Source organism: Sorex fumeus, unplaced genomic scaffold (genome assembly GCF_029834395.1).
Source record: "Sorex fumeus unplaced genomic scaffold, SorFum_2.1 ptg000001l, whole genome shotgun sequence".
NCBI lineage: Eukaryota > Metazoa > Chordata > Mammalia > Eulipotyphla > Soricidae > Sorex > Sorex fumeus.
The window spans coordinates 7,160,473-7,180,921 of NW_026606058.1; the positions used below are offsets into that span (position 1 = coordinate 7,160,473).

At 39.8% G+C, this 20,449-nt stretch overlaps 1 protein-coding gene across 1 annotated transcript in view; it reads right to left on the minus strand.

Moving 5' to 3' along the window:
- The window catches only part of TBX15 (T-box transcription factor 15), a 144,708-nt gene that overhangs the window by 26,105 nt on the left and 98,154 nt on the right, over window positions 1-20,449 (minus strand). The window contains exon 7 of the mRNA XM_056123190.1: window positions 6,133-6,230. Within this exon, the coding sequence (XP_055979165.1) occupies window positions 6,133-6,230 (98 nt within the window). The remainder of the gene's footprint in view (window positions 1-6,132; window positions 6,231-20,449) is intronic.

Consider the following 20,449-nt stretch of genomic DNA (forward strand, 5'->3'; position numbering starts at 1 on the left):
CATAAAATTAAAAAAAAAATTTAAAAAACTAGAAATTGAGCTACCATCTGACCCAGCAATACCACTCCTGGGAATATATCCCAGAGATGCACAAAAACACAGTATAAATGACATCTGCACTTGTATGTTTATTTCAGCACTCTTCACAATAGCTAGAATCCTGAAAAAAGACCTGAGTGCCCAAGAACAGATGACTGCTTAAAGAAACTTTGGTACATCGACACAATGCAGTGCTATGTAGCCATCAGAAGACATGAAGTCATGAATTTTTTTATATATATGGATATCATGCTAAGTGAAATGAGTCAGAAAGAGAATGAATGACTGCACTAACTTGTGGAATATAAAGTAGCATAATATGAGACCTAACACCTAAGGATAGTATAGATAAGGGCCAGGAGGATCACTCCACAGTTTGGAAGTCAGCCTCATGTGCCAGGAGAAAAGGCAGTTGGGATGGAGAAGGAACCACTAAGTAAATGATGGTTGGAGGAATCACTCGGGATGGTAGATGCATGCTGAAAGTAAACTAGTGCATCACTATGTGTAACCCAAATGGTCACCTGCCTTAGCTTTTAGCAGCAGAATAGGGTTTGGTTTATAAAACAAACTGGCACACTGAGAATGTCTGATTTAGAAGCAAAAGGACCTTCTCCGAGAACCACTACAAAGTGCAGTATAAACAACAGAATGTTTAGGTCTAGAATTGTCTGTTTCTAGGTCTTTCAATAGTTACAAGTGAAATTCTACTGTGGGCAGGATAATAAGGAACAGTTCCAGAAGGCCTGTTTCCCACTGAGTCCCAGGACTGCTTGGATCTTCATCCTGCATATACTGCCATGGACTCTCCTCCACCATTAATCAGAGCTCCTGGCCCTACAAGATTAAGTGCTGTGTTTCATCAACCCAGGAGAAGGTTTGCAACGATGATATTTGAGAAACTTGGCTTAGCTATACACTTCAAAAGGTTACAAATATGAAGTCTACATTACATGCCCTTAAATAATCAGTTTATTTAGTTGTGTAAAATGGTCCCTTTTCTTACAGAAAACGATATTATTAATGGCAGCCATTTGACAGAACAGATTAAGCTCAATCGATAATTTTTTCTGTTACTCTTTAGCAGAGAAGCTTATAAAGGGTAAGCTTATAAAGCTTATAAAGGGTAACTTAAAAACCATCTGACAGTGGGGAAGCTTTTCCTCAGAAACTCAGGGCTCTGCTGCCAGGAGAACCACCTAGGAAAAAGGAGCTAAACGAACCCATTTACACATGATTTCAGGTTTCCAAAATTGAGCTACAAAAGAGTCAAGAGTATAAATTGAATTACAAGAACAAATACAGCTTACCAAGAGTGAAATAAGAAGAAAAAGAATACCTGAATCAAAGAGTAAAATTGAGACATTAATAAAAATAAAAATATTTCCTAAGAAAAAACAAAAACCTAGGGCCACTTGCCTTATACACAGCCAACCCAGCTTTCATTTCCAGCATTCCAAATGATCCTCTAAGCACTGGCAGGAGTCATTTCTGAGTGCAGTCAAGATGTGACCCACAAAACCCCCACCATCCTGCAAAAATTCTGAACCCATTGGCTTTACCAATATTCTGAAATCTCTTCCCAAAAAGTCAAAGAAGGGCACTCCCAAATACATTTTATGAGGCCAGTGTTACCTAATACCAACTGTTTCAACAACAAATCACAAAAAAAAAAAATAGACAAATGGATTGAGGGTGTGTTTTGTACACAGGAGGCCAATACTCTATCCCTGGCATTGCATGGACCTCCAAACATCTCAGGAAATGATCCCTGATCTCAGAGCCAGGAGTAGCCCTTAAGCACCACTGAGTATGACCCTCCCCCAAGTACAGACATCATGTTTTCTAACTTAAATATACCACAAAGTGATAGTAATTAAAATTGTAAGGTATACAATGGAAAATAGATATACACATCAATGGAATAGAACTTAAAGTCCAAAAATAATCTCACATACTTTCAATGTTCGATTTATGACAAAATAATAATGGAGAAAGGAGTCTCTTCAACAATTGGTATAAAATAACTAGAAAGTTGCATGCATAGGAATGAAACAGCACTACTCTCTAACCCATACATAAGATAAATTTCAAAAGGATTAAAGATATTGGTTTAAGACCCAAAACTATAATGTATGTAGAGAGTAATAGTAGATAAAACTTTGCATGACATGAGTGTTTGGTATGTCTGGAGGAAGCTGACACTAGCAAAAATAACCCAATAAAAAAAAGAGATTTCAATAAGCGTTTCTCCAAAGAGAATGTACATATCACTAAAAAAGCATAGAAAAAATGCTTACTCTCACTAATTATCGGAGAAATTCGAATTATGACCACAGTGATAGAAACAGGGAACTAGGTCAAAAGGCTAGAGTGTGAGACTGGAATGATAGTACAGCAATACATGGGGTAGAGCATTTGCCTTTCACATGGCAAACCCAGGTTTGATCCCTAGCACCCCATATGGTCCCCCAATTCCTGCCAGGAGTGACCTCTGAGCACAAAACCAGAAGCAAGCCCTAAGCACTACCGGGTGCGACTCCAAAACAAAAACAAACATACTAGAGTGCATGACCGATATTCATAAGTCTTAGGTTCTATCTCCAACACGGTGTGGTTCCTTGAGTACTTCCAGATAGCAAAACCCAAGCAAAACCCAAGAGTAAACCTGAACACCACTGGGTGGATGCCAAAAAACAAACAAATAAAGAAGAAGAAGAAAGGGAAAAAAAGTACCACAATGAGAAGCCACCTTACATCTGTGAAAATAGCTTACATCAAAAAGCAGCAATATCGGGTCCAGAGCCATGTACTGCAGATACCTTGCATGTGGCCGGCCTGTGTTCAATCCCCAGCATCCCGTAGGGTATCCCAAGGACCACCCAAAGTTATTCCTGAGTGCAGAGCCAGGTGTAATCCCTGAGCATCGCTGAGTATGACCCAAAAGCAAAAATTAAAAAGCAGCAATATCAAGTATTTGAGAGCATATAAATAAAAAATGAACTCTCACTGATTGTTGGTAAGAATGTAAATTGGTACCATCTTTTTGGAAAACATGTGGCACTTACTCAAGAAGCTAAAATATAAAAGAGTTACCATATAAGCCAGTAATCCCACTTATGGAGATCTATATGAAAAGTATAAAAACAGAGACAGAGCAATAGTATAGTGAGTAAGGCACCTGCCTTGCACATATCTCATATGATCCCCTGAGCACATCCAGGAGTGGTTCCTGAGTGAAGAGCCAGGAGTAACCCCCAAGAATTACTAGATGTGATCCAAAAACCAAAACTGAGAAAAATATTAACAAAAAAAATATGTTCACTTCAATATTCATTGCTGTGTAATTTACAATGGCCAAAATATGGAATCAACTGAAGTACCTATTAATGGGCGATTGGAAAAAAGAAATGCAACAGATTTATATAAAGAAAAATTATTCAGGTATTTAAAATGATAAAATCTTTCGATTGCAGCTAAATGGAAGAGGATCAAGGATTTAATCAAGAGATTCAGGAGTAACCCCTGATTACTTTGTATTGCCAGGTATGGCTCAAAAATAAAAGAAAAAAAAAGATGAATAGATAAACAATATAAGACAAACCAGAGGTCAATGATACTAGAATTAAAGTTACATGAGAATCCATAAGGTATATGGAAGAAAATATATGCAAAACCCTCCACAACATTGAAGCTAAAGATGAAATACCACTGACCAAGCATATTGAAGCAAAGATATACAAATGGGACAACACTAAAGTAAGAAACTTCTGTACCTCAAAAGAAACAGTGATCCATCCCGATTGATTCCTCCAGCCATCAGTGTCTGTATTGCAAACCATAATGCCCAAAAGTAGAGAGAGATTATGGTGAATCATGTCTGCCATGGAGGCAGGGGGAGGGTGGGAAAGGGGGGTGGTATACCAGAGAGATTGGTTGTGGGGAATCTGGACTGGTGGAGGGATGGGTGTTTGATCATTGTGTGATTTTAACCCAAACATGAAAGCCTGTAACTATCTCATGGTGATTCAATAAAATTTATAAAAGAAAAGAAAAAAGAAAGAAACAGTGACCAAGATACAAAGGCAGCCTACAGAATGGGAAAGGTTACTTATCCAATAACCTTCTGATAAGGGGTTAATATCAAAGATATACATGGTACTGGTAGAAATTTACAAGAAAAAACATCCAACCCCATCAAAAAATGGGGAGGAAAAATTGGACAGAAACTTCCTCAAAGAAGAAATTTGAATGGCCTAAAGGAACATGAAAAAAATACTTTTCATGACTAATCATCAGGGAGATGCAGATCAAAGCAACAATACAGTATCATTTAACACCACTGAGATTGGCAAACATCCAAAAGAACAAGAACAAAAATGCTGGAATGGATGTGGAGATAAAGGGACTCTCATTAATTGCTGGTGGGAATGCCAACTGGTACAGCCTTTGTGGAAAACAATACGGACATTCCTCAAAAACACTAGAAATTGAGCTCCTATTTGACCCAGCAATTACCACCAATTTTGTAAATATACCCTGGGGGCCCAAAAACACACAGCAGAAACAATATCTTCACTCCTATGTTCATTGCAGCATCATTCACAATAGCCAGAATCTGGAAGCAACCTGAGTGCCCAACAGACAAATGGATAAAGAAACTATGGCACATCTACGCAATGAAATACTACACAGCTGTTAGGAAAGGAAGAAGGAGGAGGAGGAGGAGGAGAAGGAGGAGGAGGAGAAGGAGGAGGAGGAGGAGGAGGAGGAGGAGGAGGAGGAGGAGGAGAAGGAAGAAGAAGAAGAAGAAGAAGAAGAAGAAGAAGAAGAAGAAGAAGAAGAAGAAGAAGAAGAAGAAGAAGAAGAGGAGGAGGAGGAGGAGGAGGAGGAGGAGGAGGAGGAGGAGGAGAAGGAAGAAGAAGAAGAAGAAGAAGAAGAAGAAGAAGAAGAAGAAGAAGAAGAAGAAGAAGAAGAGGAGGAGGAAGAGGAGGAGGAGGAAGGAGGAGGAGGAGGAGGAAGGAGGAGGAGGAGGAGGAGGAAGGAGGAGGAGGAGGAGGAAGGAGGAGGAGGAGGAGGAGGAGGAAGAAGAAGAAGAAGAAGAGGAGGAGGAGGAGGAGGAGGAATAGGAAGAAGAGGAAGAAGAAGAAGAAGAGGAGGAGGAGGAGGAGAAGCAGAAGGAAGAAGAGAAGAAGAAGAAGAAGAAGAAGAAGAAGAAGAGGAGGAGGAAGAGGAGGAGGAGGAAGGAGGAGGAGGAGGAAGGAGGAGGAGGAGGAGGAGGAGGAAGAAGAAGAAGAAGAGGAGGAGGAGGAGGAGGAGGAGGAAGAGGAAGAGGAAGAGGAAGAGGAAGAAGAAGAAGAAGAAGAAGAAGAGGAGGAGGAGGAGGAGGAGAGGAGGAGGAAGAGGAAAAGGAAGTGGAGGAGGAGGAGGAGGAGGAAGAAGAAGAAGAAGAAGAAGAAGAGGAGGAGGAGAAGGAGGAGGAAGGAGGAGGAGGAGGAAGGAGGAGGAGGAGGAGGAAGGAGGAGGAGGAGGAGGAGCAAGAAGAAGAAGAAGAAGAAGAAGAAGAAGACGATGACGACGACGACAGGCTGGGGAGGGGTGATGGGAGGGAACCTGTGGACACTGATGCTGGGAAATGTACACTGGTGGAAGGTTTGGTGGAAGTTTTGGAACACTGTCTGCCTAAAAATAATCATAACGGCTTTGTAAGGATCTATCTCACAATAATCAATAAAAGATCTTTTAAAAAATTACATGAGGAGAGAAGGGAGGGTTCAAGGAGAGACTGAGGGAGTTCAATGAATGCTTAGTAACAGAAATAATTTTGACCATTATTTTAATCAGGAAAATATAACTTTGATAGAATAAATAATTTTGAGGACCAGGTGAAGTGCTGTTTGTCTACACAAGTTGTGATACTAGATAAAGCTTGATAAAACTTGATACTTGAAAGCTACCATGGTCTTTTTCATGATTTACTCAAGTTGCATTCATGTAGTATATATCCCAAAGCTTGGCCTGGGGTCAGATGTACAATATTCAATTCAGCTTCCTCTCCCTCTTTAGGCCCTATCACTGTGCCCAGGGCTTTACCTTGCTGCTTTTGCATGGTGGTGAAATCTTCAAAAGTGAGTGTGCGCACAGGAGGTCTCCAGAATGCATAAGTCTCCATGATAGCTTCCAGTCCAGTTCTGGCAAGGAAAAAAAAATACAGAAAGTGAAGTCTTAAATAACCTCTAGAAATGCACTGACTTTGTGAAGCCCCAAGACACGTTTTTCTGACAATGGAATCGATAGGTGTGTAAACACAGAGACACATCATCACATCCATGGCAATTACTGTGGACAACACAAAGTACAATGACTTCATCTTTGTACACAAAGTACAATGACACTGGATTGCAGGAAAGGAAAAAAGTAAACCCAATTTCAATTATTTGCAAGCAAGTTCTGAATGGGATAAAATTTTATCCTATATTCAAATGAAGTTTGATCTTCATGGAAAAAAAGAGACTTTTAATTGTCAAAGCTTAAGGTAAATCATATTATTAATAGGGCTAAGTAGAGTAGAGCATTGGCTGTATTTTCTACCATGGGGACAAATCATGATTAGTCTTCATTACCCATGATTACCACAGTGCATTGACACAACCTTTTCAGTAGGCTAGAGCAAAAGTACAGTGAGTGGGAACTGGCTTTGAATACAGTTGTCCCAGGTTTGACCCCTGACACCACATAAGGTCCTAGATTCCCACGAGGAGTGACCCTTGAGCACTGAACTAGGAATAATCTCTGAGCACTGCCAGATATAAGGTAAAAACAAACAAATGGCTACAAAGACAAATATAGTATGTGGTTCCAGAAATTATACCCTAAACAAAAGAACAAATATATTTCTGCAAAATATCTACCTGTACTTTTTAATCTAATAATCAAGCTGATCATTGAAGGCTATATACTTACTTGAGACTGGCAGGAAACATCTCTAAAATTCTACAAATACATATTTTTAAGGATTTTTCTTCATTGTTAGACTTCAGAAAGTTTATTGATTGAACTATGTACAAACCATGGTGTTTATCCCTCTCACTCAATCATATTGGAGGCTCTGTTAGACTTTGTGTTAACATAAATATCTAGACTCTTTCAGGCATATTCTTGCAGATTCTCAAACAGTATTGATCAGAGATTATTTTGAAGTTTTAAACAGAGGTTCTGATTATTGAATTTTATTTAACTACCACACTTCTGAGTGGATAAAGGCTAAGATCAGAATAAGAATAAAGGAGATTGTGGAAGGTAAAGAAGGGTCCATGATGCCCAGAGTGATAGTACAGCGGATAGGGTGCTTGTCGTTCCATGCAACTGACCTGGGCTCACTACCAGTAACCCATATGGTCCCCTGAGTCCTGCCAAAAATAATCTCTGAGCACAGAGCCAGGAATAAGCCCTTACGATGGCCAGGTATGACTCCAAAGGGAAATTTTTTTCTTAAAAAAAAAAAAGAAAGAAGAGTCAATGACAAAGATCTTTTCCTTTCAAAGTTACAGAGAGATGGCTGGAATCCCCTTCCTAAAATAGAAGAAACTTTTCAATTTGATACTTTTTCCATCATATTTTCTCTTTACTGGTTTGCCTTCTTTCTATGTAACACACTTTCAGAGATCTCTTCATCTTGCATGCCAAAAAATAAATTGATAACCTTTCTTTTAAGGGAGAGCAACTATCTTTTCCTTATTCATGACTGTAAGATTCCTTGGTTTCCTCTCAGATTAGTGGCTTTTATCTGCTGATTGAATTTTTGCATTGGAAATGTTCTTCTCTGAACAGGTCTTACTTGACAGAGTTAACTTTCTGAAATCTTCCTTGGAATCTTGGATGCTTTAAATACAACAATCTTGGCAAAGCAAACTATGTATTTTAAGAAGAGATTCTGAAGAGAGGGTGTTGCATGGTGTTTATTAGCTGTTAATCTGTTAAAAGTAGAGATATAAGACTTCTCTACCTAGTCACCCTACATTAGTACTGAAAACAGTACATGAAACTATTTGTGGAGAAGAAAAGCTCAGGCGTTTAGGGAGTTTAAAAAGAGGGGGCAGGCAGATGATAGAACCATGCTGAGACTTGACAAATATAAGAAATAGATAGGCCAGGCTCAGATCTTACTGCCCTCTTTTAGAATGTTGGCAGCCAACCAAAGAATCTTCCCTTTAATGGCATGGGAAGTCAATGACAGAGTCTTAACTGTCATACCACCTATGAATTTTTCCTGAGTACAAGAATGAATGATGTTCACGAACAAGGACAGTTTCTTCCTATTTAATAATAAAATGATTTTAAAAAACCCTCAATATACACTGATTTCTACTGATATTAATAAAGAAATGGAAAACAAATCTTGGCTTCATTTTTATAAGATGCAAAGTTAATAATTTAACTTATAATTATTAAAATGCATCAATAATTTCAGCCAACTCTATAGATATTGGCTATTAATCCATTTATCTAAATCTAAAAGGTGAGTTATAGAATCATAGATTTAAAAATTGAGAAGAGCTTTGAGTATCATTTCCTTGTACCTACTATGATACCATCTTGTATGGCTATCAAGTTTCTATTAGAGTATTTTCCAAGTAAAATATTGAGTATTTTCAAAGACTTTGAGTATTTTAGAATGTTTATTTTGAACTCAGGCTGATATCTTTTGTTCTAATATCACTGGGTAAAAGTAGAAGTATTAGTCACTTTCTACATTTTCACCAGAAGGACCTTTCTCCCTTAGTATAAAGTACGAATTATATAATGTGCCACATATGAATATACCTTGGTTTACCCAGTTCAGCAGTCAATGCAAGGATCATTTTAAGTAAAAAAAATCCATGGAGGGGAGGATAGGCAATACCTACCAAAATCAATGGTTAATACCATACACTAATAGAACCTTTTATTAATCCACTATAGTTCTGTCTCATATATTTATTCTAGACTTTCATTGAGTCTATTTACATATTTGGAGCATATCTTCACTCAGAAAAAAATAATTCTACTTGCTAATTATGAGCCACATCTTATTTGTCCTCACACCATAAAACTTCACTGGATAAACAAAACTGTTAGAAAGTACTTGTTCTATATTATCAGGATTTGGTGATAAAAGCTTTAGCTAATTTAATGCCTCTTCCCATCACTAGCATATCTACTCTGTATTCCATGTTGTTCTATGCCTTGATGCCTGTTGCAGGCAAAATTTTCTCCATATGCTATATTACAGAGTCATTCTTTCATAAACTTTAGCTAGGATTCATTGTTCTAAACCTAAAGCTTAGAAAAACAACTTGATGTAAAATCAAAAACTGAAAATTAGGGGCTGGAGCAATAGCACAACGGGTAGGGCGTTTGCCTTGCACACGGCCAACCCAGGTTCGAGTCCCAGCATCCCATATGGTCCCCTGAGCACTGCCAGGGGTGATTCCTGAGTGCAGAGCCAGGAGTAACCCCTGTGCGTTGCCGGGTGTGACCCAAAAAGAAAAAAAAAAGGAAGTCTCTTGTACTGGAAACTGGGGAAAAGTTTCTATGGCTGGTTATGCCTTGCATGACTTAGACTCAAAAATACAATTCCAACTTCACTTTGGTTTCTCCTGTTCCAGTCAATTTTTTTTACCTTCAGAAATCTGAGTCCCCTAACAGAGACTACTTATTTCTATCCCTTCTTCTCTTCCAATAGTCTTTTGCCAACAACCTATTAACATCTTCAGCCACTTGGAAGTTGATTCCAAATGAATCCTGGGCCACACATTGTTTACTTATTCATCATCATTGCACCCTAGTTTCATAAAATTTTATCTCAAGTGTCTCAAAAGTGAATTGTCTAGTAGTTGGGAGCAAAAAAAGTAGTCTTAGGTAACTCCATGTCACTAACATGTTCCACATGTGCGCCTCTCCAAGTCTGATGCACACCAAAGATCTGATGTCATCTCAGAAGCTTCTGATCAGAGATGATCAAACCAGCCATCTTCCTCTTGCTTCATTTTCTTTGTTTGCTCCAAAGACAACAGGGGCCATATCCGAACCCCTTTGTTCAGCTTTTGGCTGTAATCACCACTCTGTTTTCCAGGCCTTTTCTCTTTAGAATTTTCTATATGCTCACCAGCCAAACCACTAGAAAATGAAGGAAAGGAAGCAGGCCAAAGAGTTCTTTTGCACATTGATGATGTCTAGAGAGGAACTGATTAGGGAAAGGAGTAGACTGTAAAGAAGTGTTTGCAACGTTATCATTCAAAAAACGGTGCAACCATTCCTTTGAAATTCAGTAAATATTTAATAATTATTAAAATAATTAGGACACTCAATGATGTTATTAGCACAAAATGAGTGGTTTCTTCCTTTCTTTGTCTTAAGATGGAGTGCCTTTTTGTAGGATTTTTTTCCATTTATCCTCTCATTAGTTCTATCTTACTCAATCTGATTCATCTTCATATAATTTGACACCAGTAACAAAGGGAACAAAAACTATGTATTGATAATAACCATTGATCATCACTTGTAAAAGATATTCAAAGGTCAGGGTCTTGAAATAATAAAGGAATTATCAAACCAGAAGAACAATTACATATTAGATTCAGTAGAAAGGAATACAAAAAGGAGACAGGATTTATCCTTTAGGAGTGTCATGTTCAACAACAACATCAAAAGAATAAGCAAAAGATTAGCTATGGACTATATTATAAATGATACATTCAAGATATGTGGAAGTTACTCTGGAGCATAGAAAAAGATAACCTTAATACACTTGGAAAAAATGATGGGAGCTTTAATAAACGGCCAATTACTTAAGGCACTTAGCTTTGTGTCTTTTTCCACATAAAGAGGCAAACGGGCTTTCCTAGCAGAGTTAGTAATATGTTCAAAGGATGGGAGATATGAAAGACAAGGCATGTTCTAGGAACAGAAAATTTTTCAGTGTAGCTAGAGTTCTAGATACAAGATGGGGTGGGAGGCAAGATTGATATTTATTCCATGTTAGAAGCCTGAGTTTTATACCATGAGTGGTATTGCACTTCTCATCTCCTTTTCTTTCTCTTCCACTTCCAATAACTGAAAAGACACAAAAGCAAACTATACTGCTCTTTAGACTAAATAATCATCTCTCCATCTTCTAATCCTTCTCCATATGTTGTCCTCACCTCACACAGTGAGGGTAAATCTTCACATCCTTCTCTTTTGCTGAATGTGTAAAGCTCCTATATCTAGGTCCCTAGGTTTATTTGTTATTCAGAGAAATTAAAGATTTGCAACTTGACAAAAATTAATCATTCAAAAATTGGCTTTCATGGTACAATCACGATCACAATCACGACCGTCCTGTTGTTCGTCGATTGCCTCGAGCAGGCCCCAGTAACGTCTCCTTCGTCCTAGCCCTGAGATTTTTTTTAAGTGCCATATTCAAGGCTCTTTCAGGGTTAGGAGAATGAAACCCATCATTGTTACTGGTATTTAGCATATTGGGTATACCGCGGGGAGTTTGCCAGACTCTGCCGTGTGGGCAGGTTACATTCGGTAGCCTGCCAGTTTGTCCAAAGTAGGAATGAGATGATAAGATGGTACAATAAATACCATTAAAAGTAATGGTAACAATAATGAATTGGTGTGCCTTCCAAGAGACAGATGAATGGAGTTGAGTTAAATTGTTCCTTAACCAATGATTCTCAATTGGAGAATCCAATTGAAGTCAGAATAGGTAGCAATGCAGTCCATAAGAAGTATTTTTTCATAGCCTCATGAAGTATCATGGATAAAAATCCTTAACACAAAACAGCCTACTAAAAATGTTTCACTGCAGTTGAGTAGAATTATTCAACTTTAACTTGGCAATGTACATGAAGGCAAATTAGCATAATAGTTAAGAGCACAGATTCTGTAGCTAGACTGCCTGGGTTCAAATTGCAGGCCTGCCACTTACTAGTGCAATCTTGGCCAAGTTAGATAACCTTTTCGAGTCCAAGTCTCTGTATCTATGAGATGAAGACAATTACATTGCATCTTTCTGCATAATAACTCCAAGTGGAGTAAAGACAAAACATATAAAACGAAGAGAGAAAACATATGCTGAATGATCATGAATCTGACAAAAGAAAAAGCAAGTTCCACCACTGTTAGCTCAGGTTGTGACCTGAAATAGGAGAAAACCTTCTAACTTCACTAGAATTCAAAGCTTTGCCAGCCCACTGACTTTGGGTTGAGTAGAAAGAGACCTGGATGTTACCTAATTCCATTTCTTATTCTAGCCTCAAAGAACCAAACACTTATTCCTCAAGACGCAGTAGACCTTATTATCTTGCAGATATTTCGGACTCCAATATGTTATCCATTAAAGACGTCACTCCCTGGGCAAGAGCCATGAATAATAAAGCAACTGCCAACTTTCCCTGGCAAACCCATGAGGCCAAACGACAATAGTGGGAAAGGATCCCGACAGAGAAGGGAGAACAAATAACAAATCAGAGAAAAATGTTAAATACTGGCTAAGATCCCATGATCCAGTGGACATGATAAACAGCCAGGAAGAACAGAAGGAAACCAGCAGGACACTGCTGCAGAAGTGAATTAGAGGGCCAGCTACCTTGAACTCTAGGTGCTGGAGCAGGGGAGAGGGAGGCCAGAACTGGAAATGTCCAGGTCTGAAAACTGGCACCTGTGCCTGGGATGACTAAAAGAGCCTAAAAAGAAGCTGTACAAGTAAATTTGTCAGCAGAAAAAGAAAGAAAGAGCAGGATGAGATTGATAGGAGACGTATGGCCAAAGTGAGAACAAATTAAAATAGAGATATTGAAAATAAGGGAGGTACTTGGAAAGTCACGTTGATTGCAAGAAGGCCAGTGACCGGCTCAGTGACTCTTATGTAAGAGAACCCTCAGCAGTAACAGGAAGCTGGACGAGGGTAAGACTGTCCGTTGACCGGCAAGCTGCGCTGATATGAGGAGAGTGAAATCATTCTCTGGAAGCTGCCATTGGCTGGATTTGCAAATTCTGAAAGCTACTACATCATTGTACTCAATTTCACAATTGGCAAAATGAGAAACACAATCCAGTATCTATCATCTAGACAAGAGAAAGTGACAACTTGGGCCACAAATCCATATGAAATGATTATCTCTTTCATTTACATACTTACTACTTGAATGCCAAGAAATTTATAAGGTTGAAGTATGTGAAATTGTGGACATTTAATCCACTTATATTTAGTATCCAATAGCTTTATGTTCAGCTTATTTGTTACATGAGGACATAGACATGTTACATCCAGAGAAAACCCAGCTAGCAAATTTTAACAGATTTGCCACACTACACCCTCCTTCCCACTTCCAACTTTAAAAGAAAACGTCTCTCTTTGGAGTCTAAGCAAAGATGCTCCAGCCCAGGGATTAATTTCTAGCTGGCTTTTCCCTCTCCCTTTATTTTCTATATCTTAACTTTGGACATGTATATTTCTTGTCTTAAAAGGCTCTTTCTGGCTGCACATGACTTGATATGTGTTGCCATGCAATTCTGGGATTTGACAGGGTATCCAGGCTGTACCCAAGAAAGATGGCCCTTGTTCCAACTACATGGCCTTGGGACAGCAGCTACAGAAGGAGGAATCTCAAGAAAATTCTTTATGCTCAAATATTTTCCCAATCACCATTACAGAAGCCTTCCTTTGTCTTAAGAATGAGCTTTTTGTCTTAAGAATGAGCTTTATTCACAGATCAAGAACAGTAAGAACAATCTGTATTGGTGGGGTGTGAGAAAGGAAATCTCTTTTACTGCTGATGGAGATGTTGTCTGGTTCAACTCCTTTGGAAAACAATGGGGCGAGTCCTCAATAAACTTAGAATTGAGCTGCCATATAACCCAGCAATTCCACTTTTGGATCTACCCCCAAGACCAAAAAAAAACAAATGAACCATTCAAAAGTATATATGCATGCCATTATTCATTGCTGCACTCAGTACAATGGCTAAGGTATGGAATCCACGTAGGGTCCAACAAAAGATGAGTGGATTATGAAGATGTGAGGTATGTACACAATAGAATATGTTAAAGCTGCAAGGAATGATTAAATCATGCAGTTTGCTGAGACCTGGTTGGAACGGAAAGATACCATGTTTAGTGAAGTAAGTCAGAAGAAGACAAACACAGGATATTTCCCTTATTTGTGGTGTACAGAATAACTGGATGAGGAAAGGTAATGTAATAGAGGCAGAATATCTAGATCAAGGGGGCTTGGCTCTAGAGTTTAGGGAGGAGAAGAACAGAGGAGGAAAGAAATCAAGCAGGAGAAAGAAGAAAAGTGAGAAAGGGCAGTAATGGGGGAACAAGGGTCACAACTTTGGTTTTACTAGCAATGTGGGACACTGATATAGCTATTTATCTGAAGCACAGACCCAACAAGAGCTCTAAGCTGCAACCACTGAACTTTGAAATATGCCTATCAAGGTGGCAGGTAGGCATGGGAGGGAAACGAAGTATTGGACACAGATGGAGGGAAGTTGGCACTGGGATTGTGAATTGGTGTTGAACTATAATATGCCTAACACTCAGCAACCAATAAGTTATAAATTATAATTCTTTGATTATAGAATTAATGGGCTGGAGCAATAGCACAGTGGTAGGGTGTTTGCCTTGTGTGCAGCCAGCCCGGCTAAGCCGGGTTCAATTCCTCTGCACCTCTCGGAGAGCCCGGCAAGCTACCGAGAGTATCTCGCCCACCAAACAGAGTAACAAGAAGTCTCAAGATGGTGACGTTACTGGGCCTGCTCGAGCAAATCGATGAACAACAAGAGGACAGTGACAGTGACAGTGATAGAAATAAAAATTCTTTAAATATAAAAGTATATTTTATAAAGAATTCGCCTGATTAAGAACTTCATTCAGCATGCAAATATCTATTTCTGTCAGGCAGTTCATGGTGCCACTTTTAAGTCACCAACCACTGAAATATTATATAAAGAAACAACAAGTACCAAGAAGGACTACTACCAGTCACATTTCCTGTCCCCCCACCCTAGAACTAGGCAATCTGATTCAGACTGCCTCCTATACTATCTCAGAGACTATCACTTTTTTGTTGAGGGACTTTGTATAAAAACTACTTACTTACAAAAAAACAAACTCTGCATGATGTAGGGCTGTGACTGGCTCCTTTCTGGTAGTTCTTAAGTAGTGGGGTTTGAGTGTTCTGGTTCAAGCCTCAAAGGTCCTCTAGAAAGACTGGACAACTAAACTATGGGACACTTCATATGGAACCTATTATAAGGATTCTGGGGTGCATGTCAGAAGGGGTAGTCCCCTTCGTCTTACATTCAAGGGTGAAGCCCAAGGTCAAAAAGAGGATAAAGGACCAAGACATCAGAAAACTCAGAGACATATACATCATGACACTCTTAAAAGAAGTTCCTAGAACCTTTCACTCCCCCCCGACAATGATGATTTTAGCCATCTCCTTTGTATGTGTATGGATGCTTTGGCAGAAATTCTGTAAAATATTTCCTACAGGGATAAGGCTTTCATACTAGATGTGGATTAAGAGACCCACAAAGTCCTCTCTCCTTCCTTTCCTTTGCTTTTCACCTTTCAAACAAAAAATCCTTTGCAGTCGTAATGCTTCTCTAGCAGGGTACAGTGAGCTTTCTAGGCGTGGGGACAAATGCACCTTCCAAAGCTGCTGCCCAACCAACTGACCACACTTGACACCTGGTGTAAAAACACTTGCTTTTACTTTTTTTCTCTTCAGCTTTAAAATTTTTGTCTTTCTCCTTGGGCTGGAGCGATAGCACAGCAGGTAGGGCTTTTGCCTTGCACGCGGCTGACCAGGCTGATCCCAGTTTGATTCCTCCGCCCCTCTCAGAGAGCCCAGCAAGCTACCGAGAGTATCTCACCCGCACGACAAAGCCTGGCAAGCTCCCCATGACATATTCAATATGCCAAACACAGTAACAAGTCTCACAATGGAGACGTTACTGGGCCCGCTCGCACAAATCAATGAACAACAGCATCAGTAACAGCAACAATCATCATCCATACTCTTTGGGATAGGCTGCTCTTTGGGGTGGCTACCTACAAATATGCCATTTTTACCTTAGTTCACTAGTCAGTGACTGTTCTCAACCAAACCTCACTTGACATGACCTCTGCCCCAGGATCCATCTTTTCCTGAGACTAAGACTCTGACACTGGCTGAATGTCCTTCTTATCCACTGGGCCAGGCATTGCAGACTTGCCTCCATTATTCAGAGCCTGCTCGGACGACTGAAGGAATTACATGTCTAATGTACAAAGAAGTTGAATAAGTATCTTATAGCAGCAATCGACCTCAGATGTAAATCAATATTGCACTGAGAGTCACGAATATACCTAGTGGTAGATTATTTGCTTTGCTTGTGTGAGACCCTGGCCCTAGATTCAATCCCAGCATTAGTGTTCTCTCTCTCTCTCTCTCTCTCTCTCTCTCACACACACACACACACACACACACACACATACACAGCACTGCCCTGATTCTTCCAAACATATCTATGTATATATTCATCCTTTCCTTTCTTCTTACATGGTAACCCAAACTAGCCACCCAAGATTACTCTACTTGATTTACCTATTGTTGGAGTAAGACTTCTGGTTGTAAACTTTCTGGTTTTACATTTTTCTGCCACTCCTCAACTAAGTCTTTTGTAACTATACATTTATTATTTTAGTCTCTATAGGAAAAAATAGGGAAAACATGATATCAGAAACCTAAAAGAGATATAATCCCAGTCTTCCAGAAGTTTACCTTCCAGGATGGAGCACAGCCAAGGAACACAGGTCACAACAATAACAACATCAATAGCAGCAACAACCATCATTATTACCACCATCATTTCCACAAGGTGAGAGAACTGACCCTTCCTCAGGGACAGAGAAGTGTTCCAGTCTCCTGGTGGGAGGAATCTCCCAAAGATAGTATGGTCTGAAGCAGGTCTGATTAAAGACAAACCTATTGACCTCCAACTCCAAGATAGACTGATGCCACATAATTTCTGAGGAATTTTTAAGTAGGACTTATTTAGAAATAATTTTCCTCCATTTAGGAGATAATACCTAGAAATAAAATCCGCCAGTGTTTCCACTTCAAAAAGAACTAGTCTGGGCCAGAGAGAGTACAGAGGTTAAGGCAATTGTCTTGCATGCAATCAACCCTGGTTCAACCTCCGGCATATATATGGTTACCCAAGAACCACCAGGAGTGATCCCCGAGCGCAGAACCGGAAACTGGAGTAATCCTTGAACATTTCCAGTTGTGGAAAACCAAAAAAAAAAAAAAAAAAACTAGTCCTCTACTATTCTTCCCCATAATAAACACACACACACACACACACACACACACACACACACACACACACACACACTTCTTCTTCTTTCTTTCTTTTTTCTTTTTATGTTTTTTTAGAGCTCATGACTTACAGTATGTTAATGGTTGGCTTTTATGGATAAAACATTCCAGCACCACACCCACTACCAAGCTGTCTGCTCTCCTCCACCACTATCCCAGTGCACCACCCTCCATCTTATCCACCCCACACACCCTTGCCATGGTATTGTTCCCTACTAAATACCAGTTCTCCATTTCTTTGGACATTTGTCGTTTCTTGTATTTCTTTATATCTCAAATCTGAGGGCGATCATTCTGTATCTGCGCCTTTCCTTCCAACTTCAGATGCCCTCTAATTCCACCCATATAGCAGCTAATTGCATGATTTCATCTTTTCTTATAACCAAATAGGATCCCACTGTATATATGTACCATGATTTCTTTATCTACCTGTATGCTCTTGAACATTTGGGTTGTTTCCGGGTTTTGGCCATTGTGAATAGTGCTGCAATGAACAGATGAGAGTATTTTTTTTTTTAGTTTTAGTCAGTAAACATTTATTGATCAAACATGATACATATGGATTAGAGAACACTAAGGACATGGTTTGCCCTGTTCAAACTGCAGAGCTGTCAGAATTGCGCGTGTGCATGTGAAATGCCAGGGACTTGAACTTGACCAGGTGCTTGGAAGGCAGATACTCCAAATGCCTGTGCTAATTCTTTGAATCCTCCATTCCTTCTTTGAGTCCTCCTTTTCCTACTGTGCGTCTGGTCACATCCACTTGTGCTCAGGACTTACTCCTGACTCTGAGCTCAAGGATGATTCCTGGTGGTGATTGGGGACCATATGTGGTTCTGGGGGATTGAACCTGAGTCCTGCCACATGGAAGGCAAGTGCCCTGTCTACAGTTTCAAATTGGGGTATATGATACCTCGATTTTCTTTTTTTCCCTCAGACGCTGTTAGGCTATTCAGTGAGGTTATTTGCTAATTCCATACAAGTTTTTGTTTTTTTTTTTTTTTGGCTTTTTGGGTCACACCTGGCGATGCCTAGATTTAATTCCCAGCACCCTGAGCACTGTCAGGAGTGATCCCTGAGTGCAGGGCCAGGAGTATTAAAGCAGTTTACAGATTTAACACAATCCCTATCAAAATACCAATGGCAAAGCATTCTAAAACTTGTATGGTGGGGCTGGAGAGATAGCACAGCAGGTAGGGCGTTTGCCTTGCACATGGCCGACCTGGGTTCCATTCCCAGCATCCCATATGGTCCACTGAGCACCGCCAGGAGTAATTCCTGAGTGCAGAGCCAGATGAGCGTATTTTTGATGGTGACTCCTAACCAGATACATGATTACATAGGAAAGAAAAGCAGCAGTTTCATCAGTAAAATATGAAGCGAGGTAACTATCTCTACTGAAACATGGGTATGGCGTTTCCTAAAAAGAAGCAGGGAGAGCTAGATGAGGCTCTACTGGTGGTGACTGGCTGGTGCTGTGGACTCACTGTGGCCCATGAGGGTTCTAGAAAATCCTTTGAAAGTTCCTGACCACAAAGCAGACTGAAATACCTGCTTTGTTATTGACAAAGGTGTCTAAGGATAATGGCCTAGAAGAGAAGATTGAACAGATGAGCTAAAACTCCCCTGAAATAAGCTAGCACCTCTCCCAAACATCAGGCCTCCTCTATGGAGCTTACCAAAACCCAGGGTCTGTATTTTGTTCAGGGCATCAGAGTTCCCTTTACCAGATTCAGCAATCAGAAGGGTCACTCTAGTTCCCATGAAGGAAAGAGAAGTGATGAAGCTAAAAGCCAGGAATACTTCTCCAAGGATATCTCTTTACATTAAAACATGAACAGCAGATAATAAAGATCACAGCCACAACTTCCTAAAGTTCCTCTCCACATTGAGAGGACATTCCTGTTGGCCAGGGCTCACTGATGACACTGCTTCTGCAGGCTTACAGGGCCAAAACCAATGCATACAAGGCATTTAAAATGTGTAGTGGGTGGCAATGTCCTCCCCTTCTTTTCTCTCTTAGTCCCCCCTTCTTGGGTCTCTGGATCATGCTGGGATGGATTGAGAACGACAAACCTGAACGTGTTTTGGTTTGAGGTTTGGCAAATCCTGTGACTCCAAAATATTCCACAAATGTTTTGTGTTCTGCAAAACCAAAAAACATTGGCCAAGCACTTTCTCCCCTAATTTCTAAGTCCTTGTGTTTTTAAAAGAAATGTAATCCGTATGTTTGGGGTACATTTATATGCAACTCATCAAACCATGCTCTTCTGTGTGAGTCATCTGATGCCTAAAAGGGGAAAATCTTAGGTTTATAAGAACTCTGTTAGCATAAGAAGGCAATACAAGGATGAGCACTGGTTTGGAGGTAAATTCTAATACTGACACAGAATCACAGATTCATAGATTTATAAATAATTCTCTATGTTTTTATCCATCAGTTCATGGAGGAAAATGCAATAATAGTTCTTAACTTTACCAGATCCTACATCCAGCTAGTGAGGATTAAAGCAGAATTATATGGCAATTGCGAGATTTTTTTTAAAAAAAGAGAAAAATACTGAGTCCCCTATAACTGCCCCAAAAAGTAGTATTTTGAATATAGCTTCCCAGGTTTCTGAAGGATCAAATGGCTTCTCTCTTTAATAATTCATCCTTCCCATAACAAGACACTTGACTTTAAAGTATCATATCACATTTCACCTGATGGGAAGTTCAACTGGTCCTCTATGATAAAATCCTCATCTGCAAGGGTATACAACATGGGGGCAGAGTAATAGTACAGAAGTTAAGGTGTTTTCCCTGTATATGTGGTCCCCTGAGCCTGTCAGGAGTGGTCCCTGAGCACAGAGCCAGGAATAAACCCTGAGCATCATTGGGTGTAATCAAAAAAAGAAGGGGAGGAGAGGAGAGGAGGGGAGAGGAGGGGAGAGGAGGGGAGAGGGGAAGGGGAGGGGAAGGGGAGGGGAAATTGTGAAATAGTCCACAAAGACAGACTGAGGT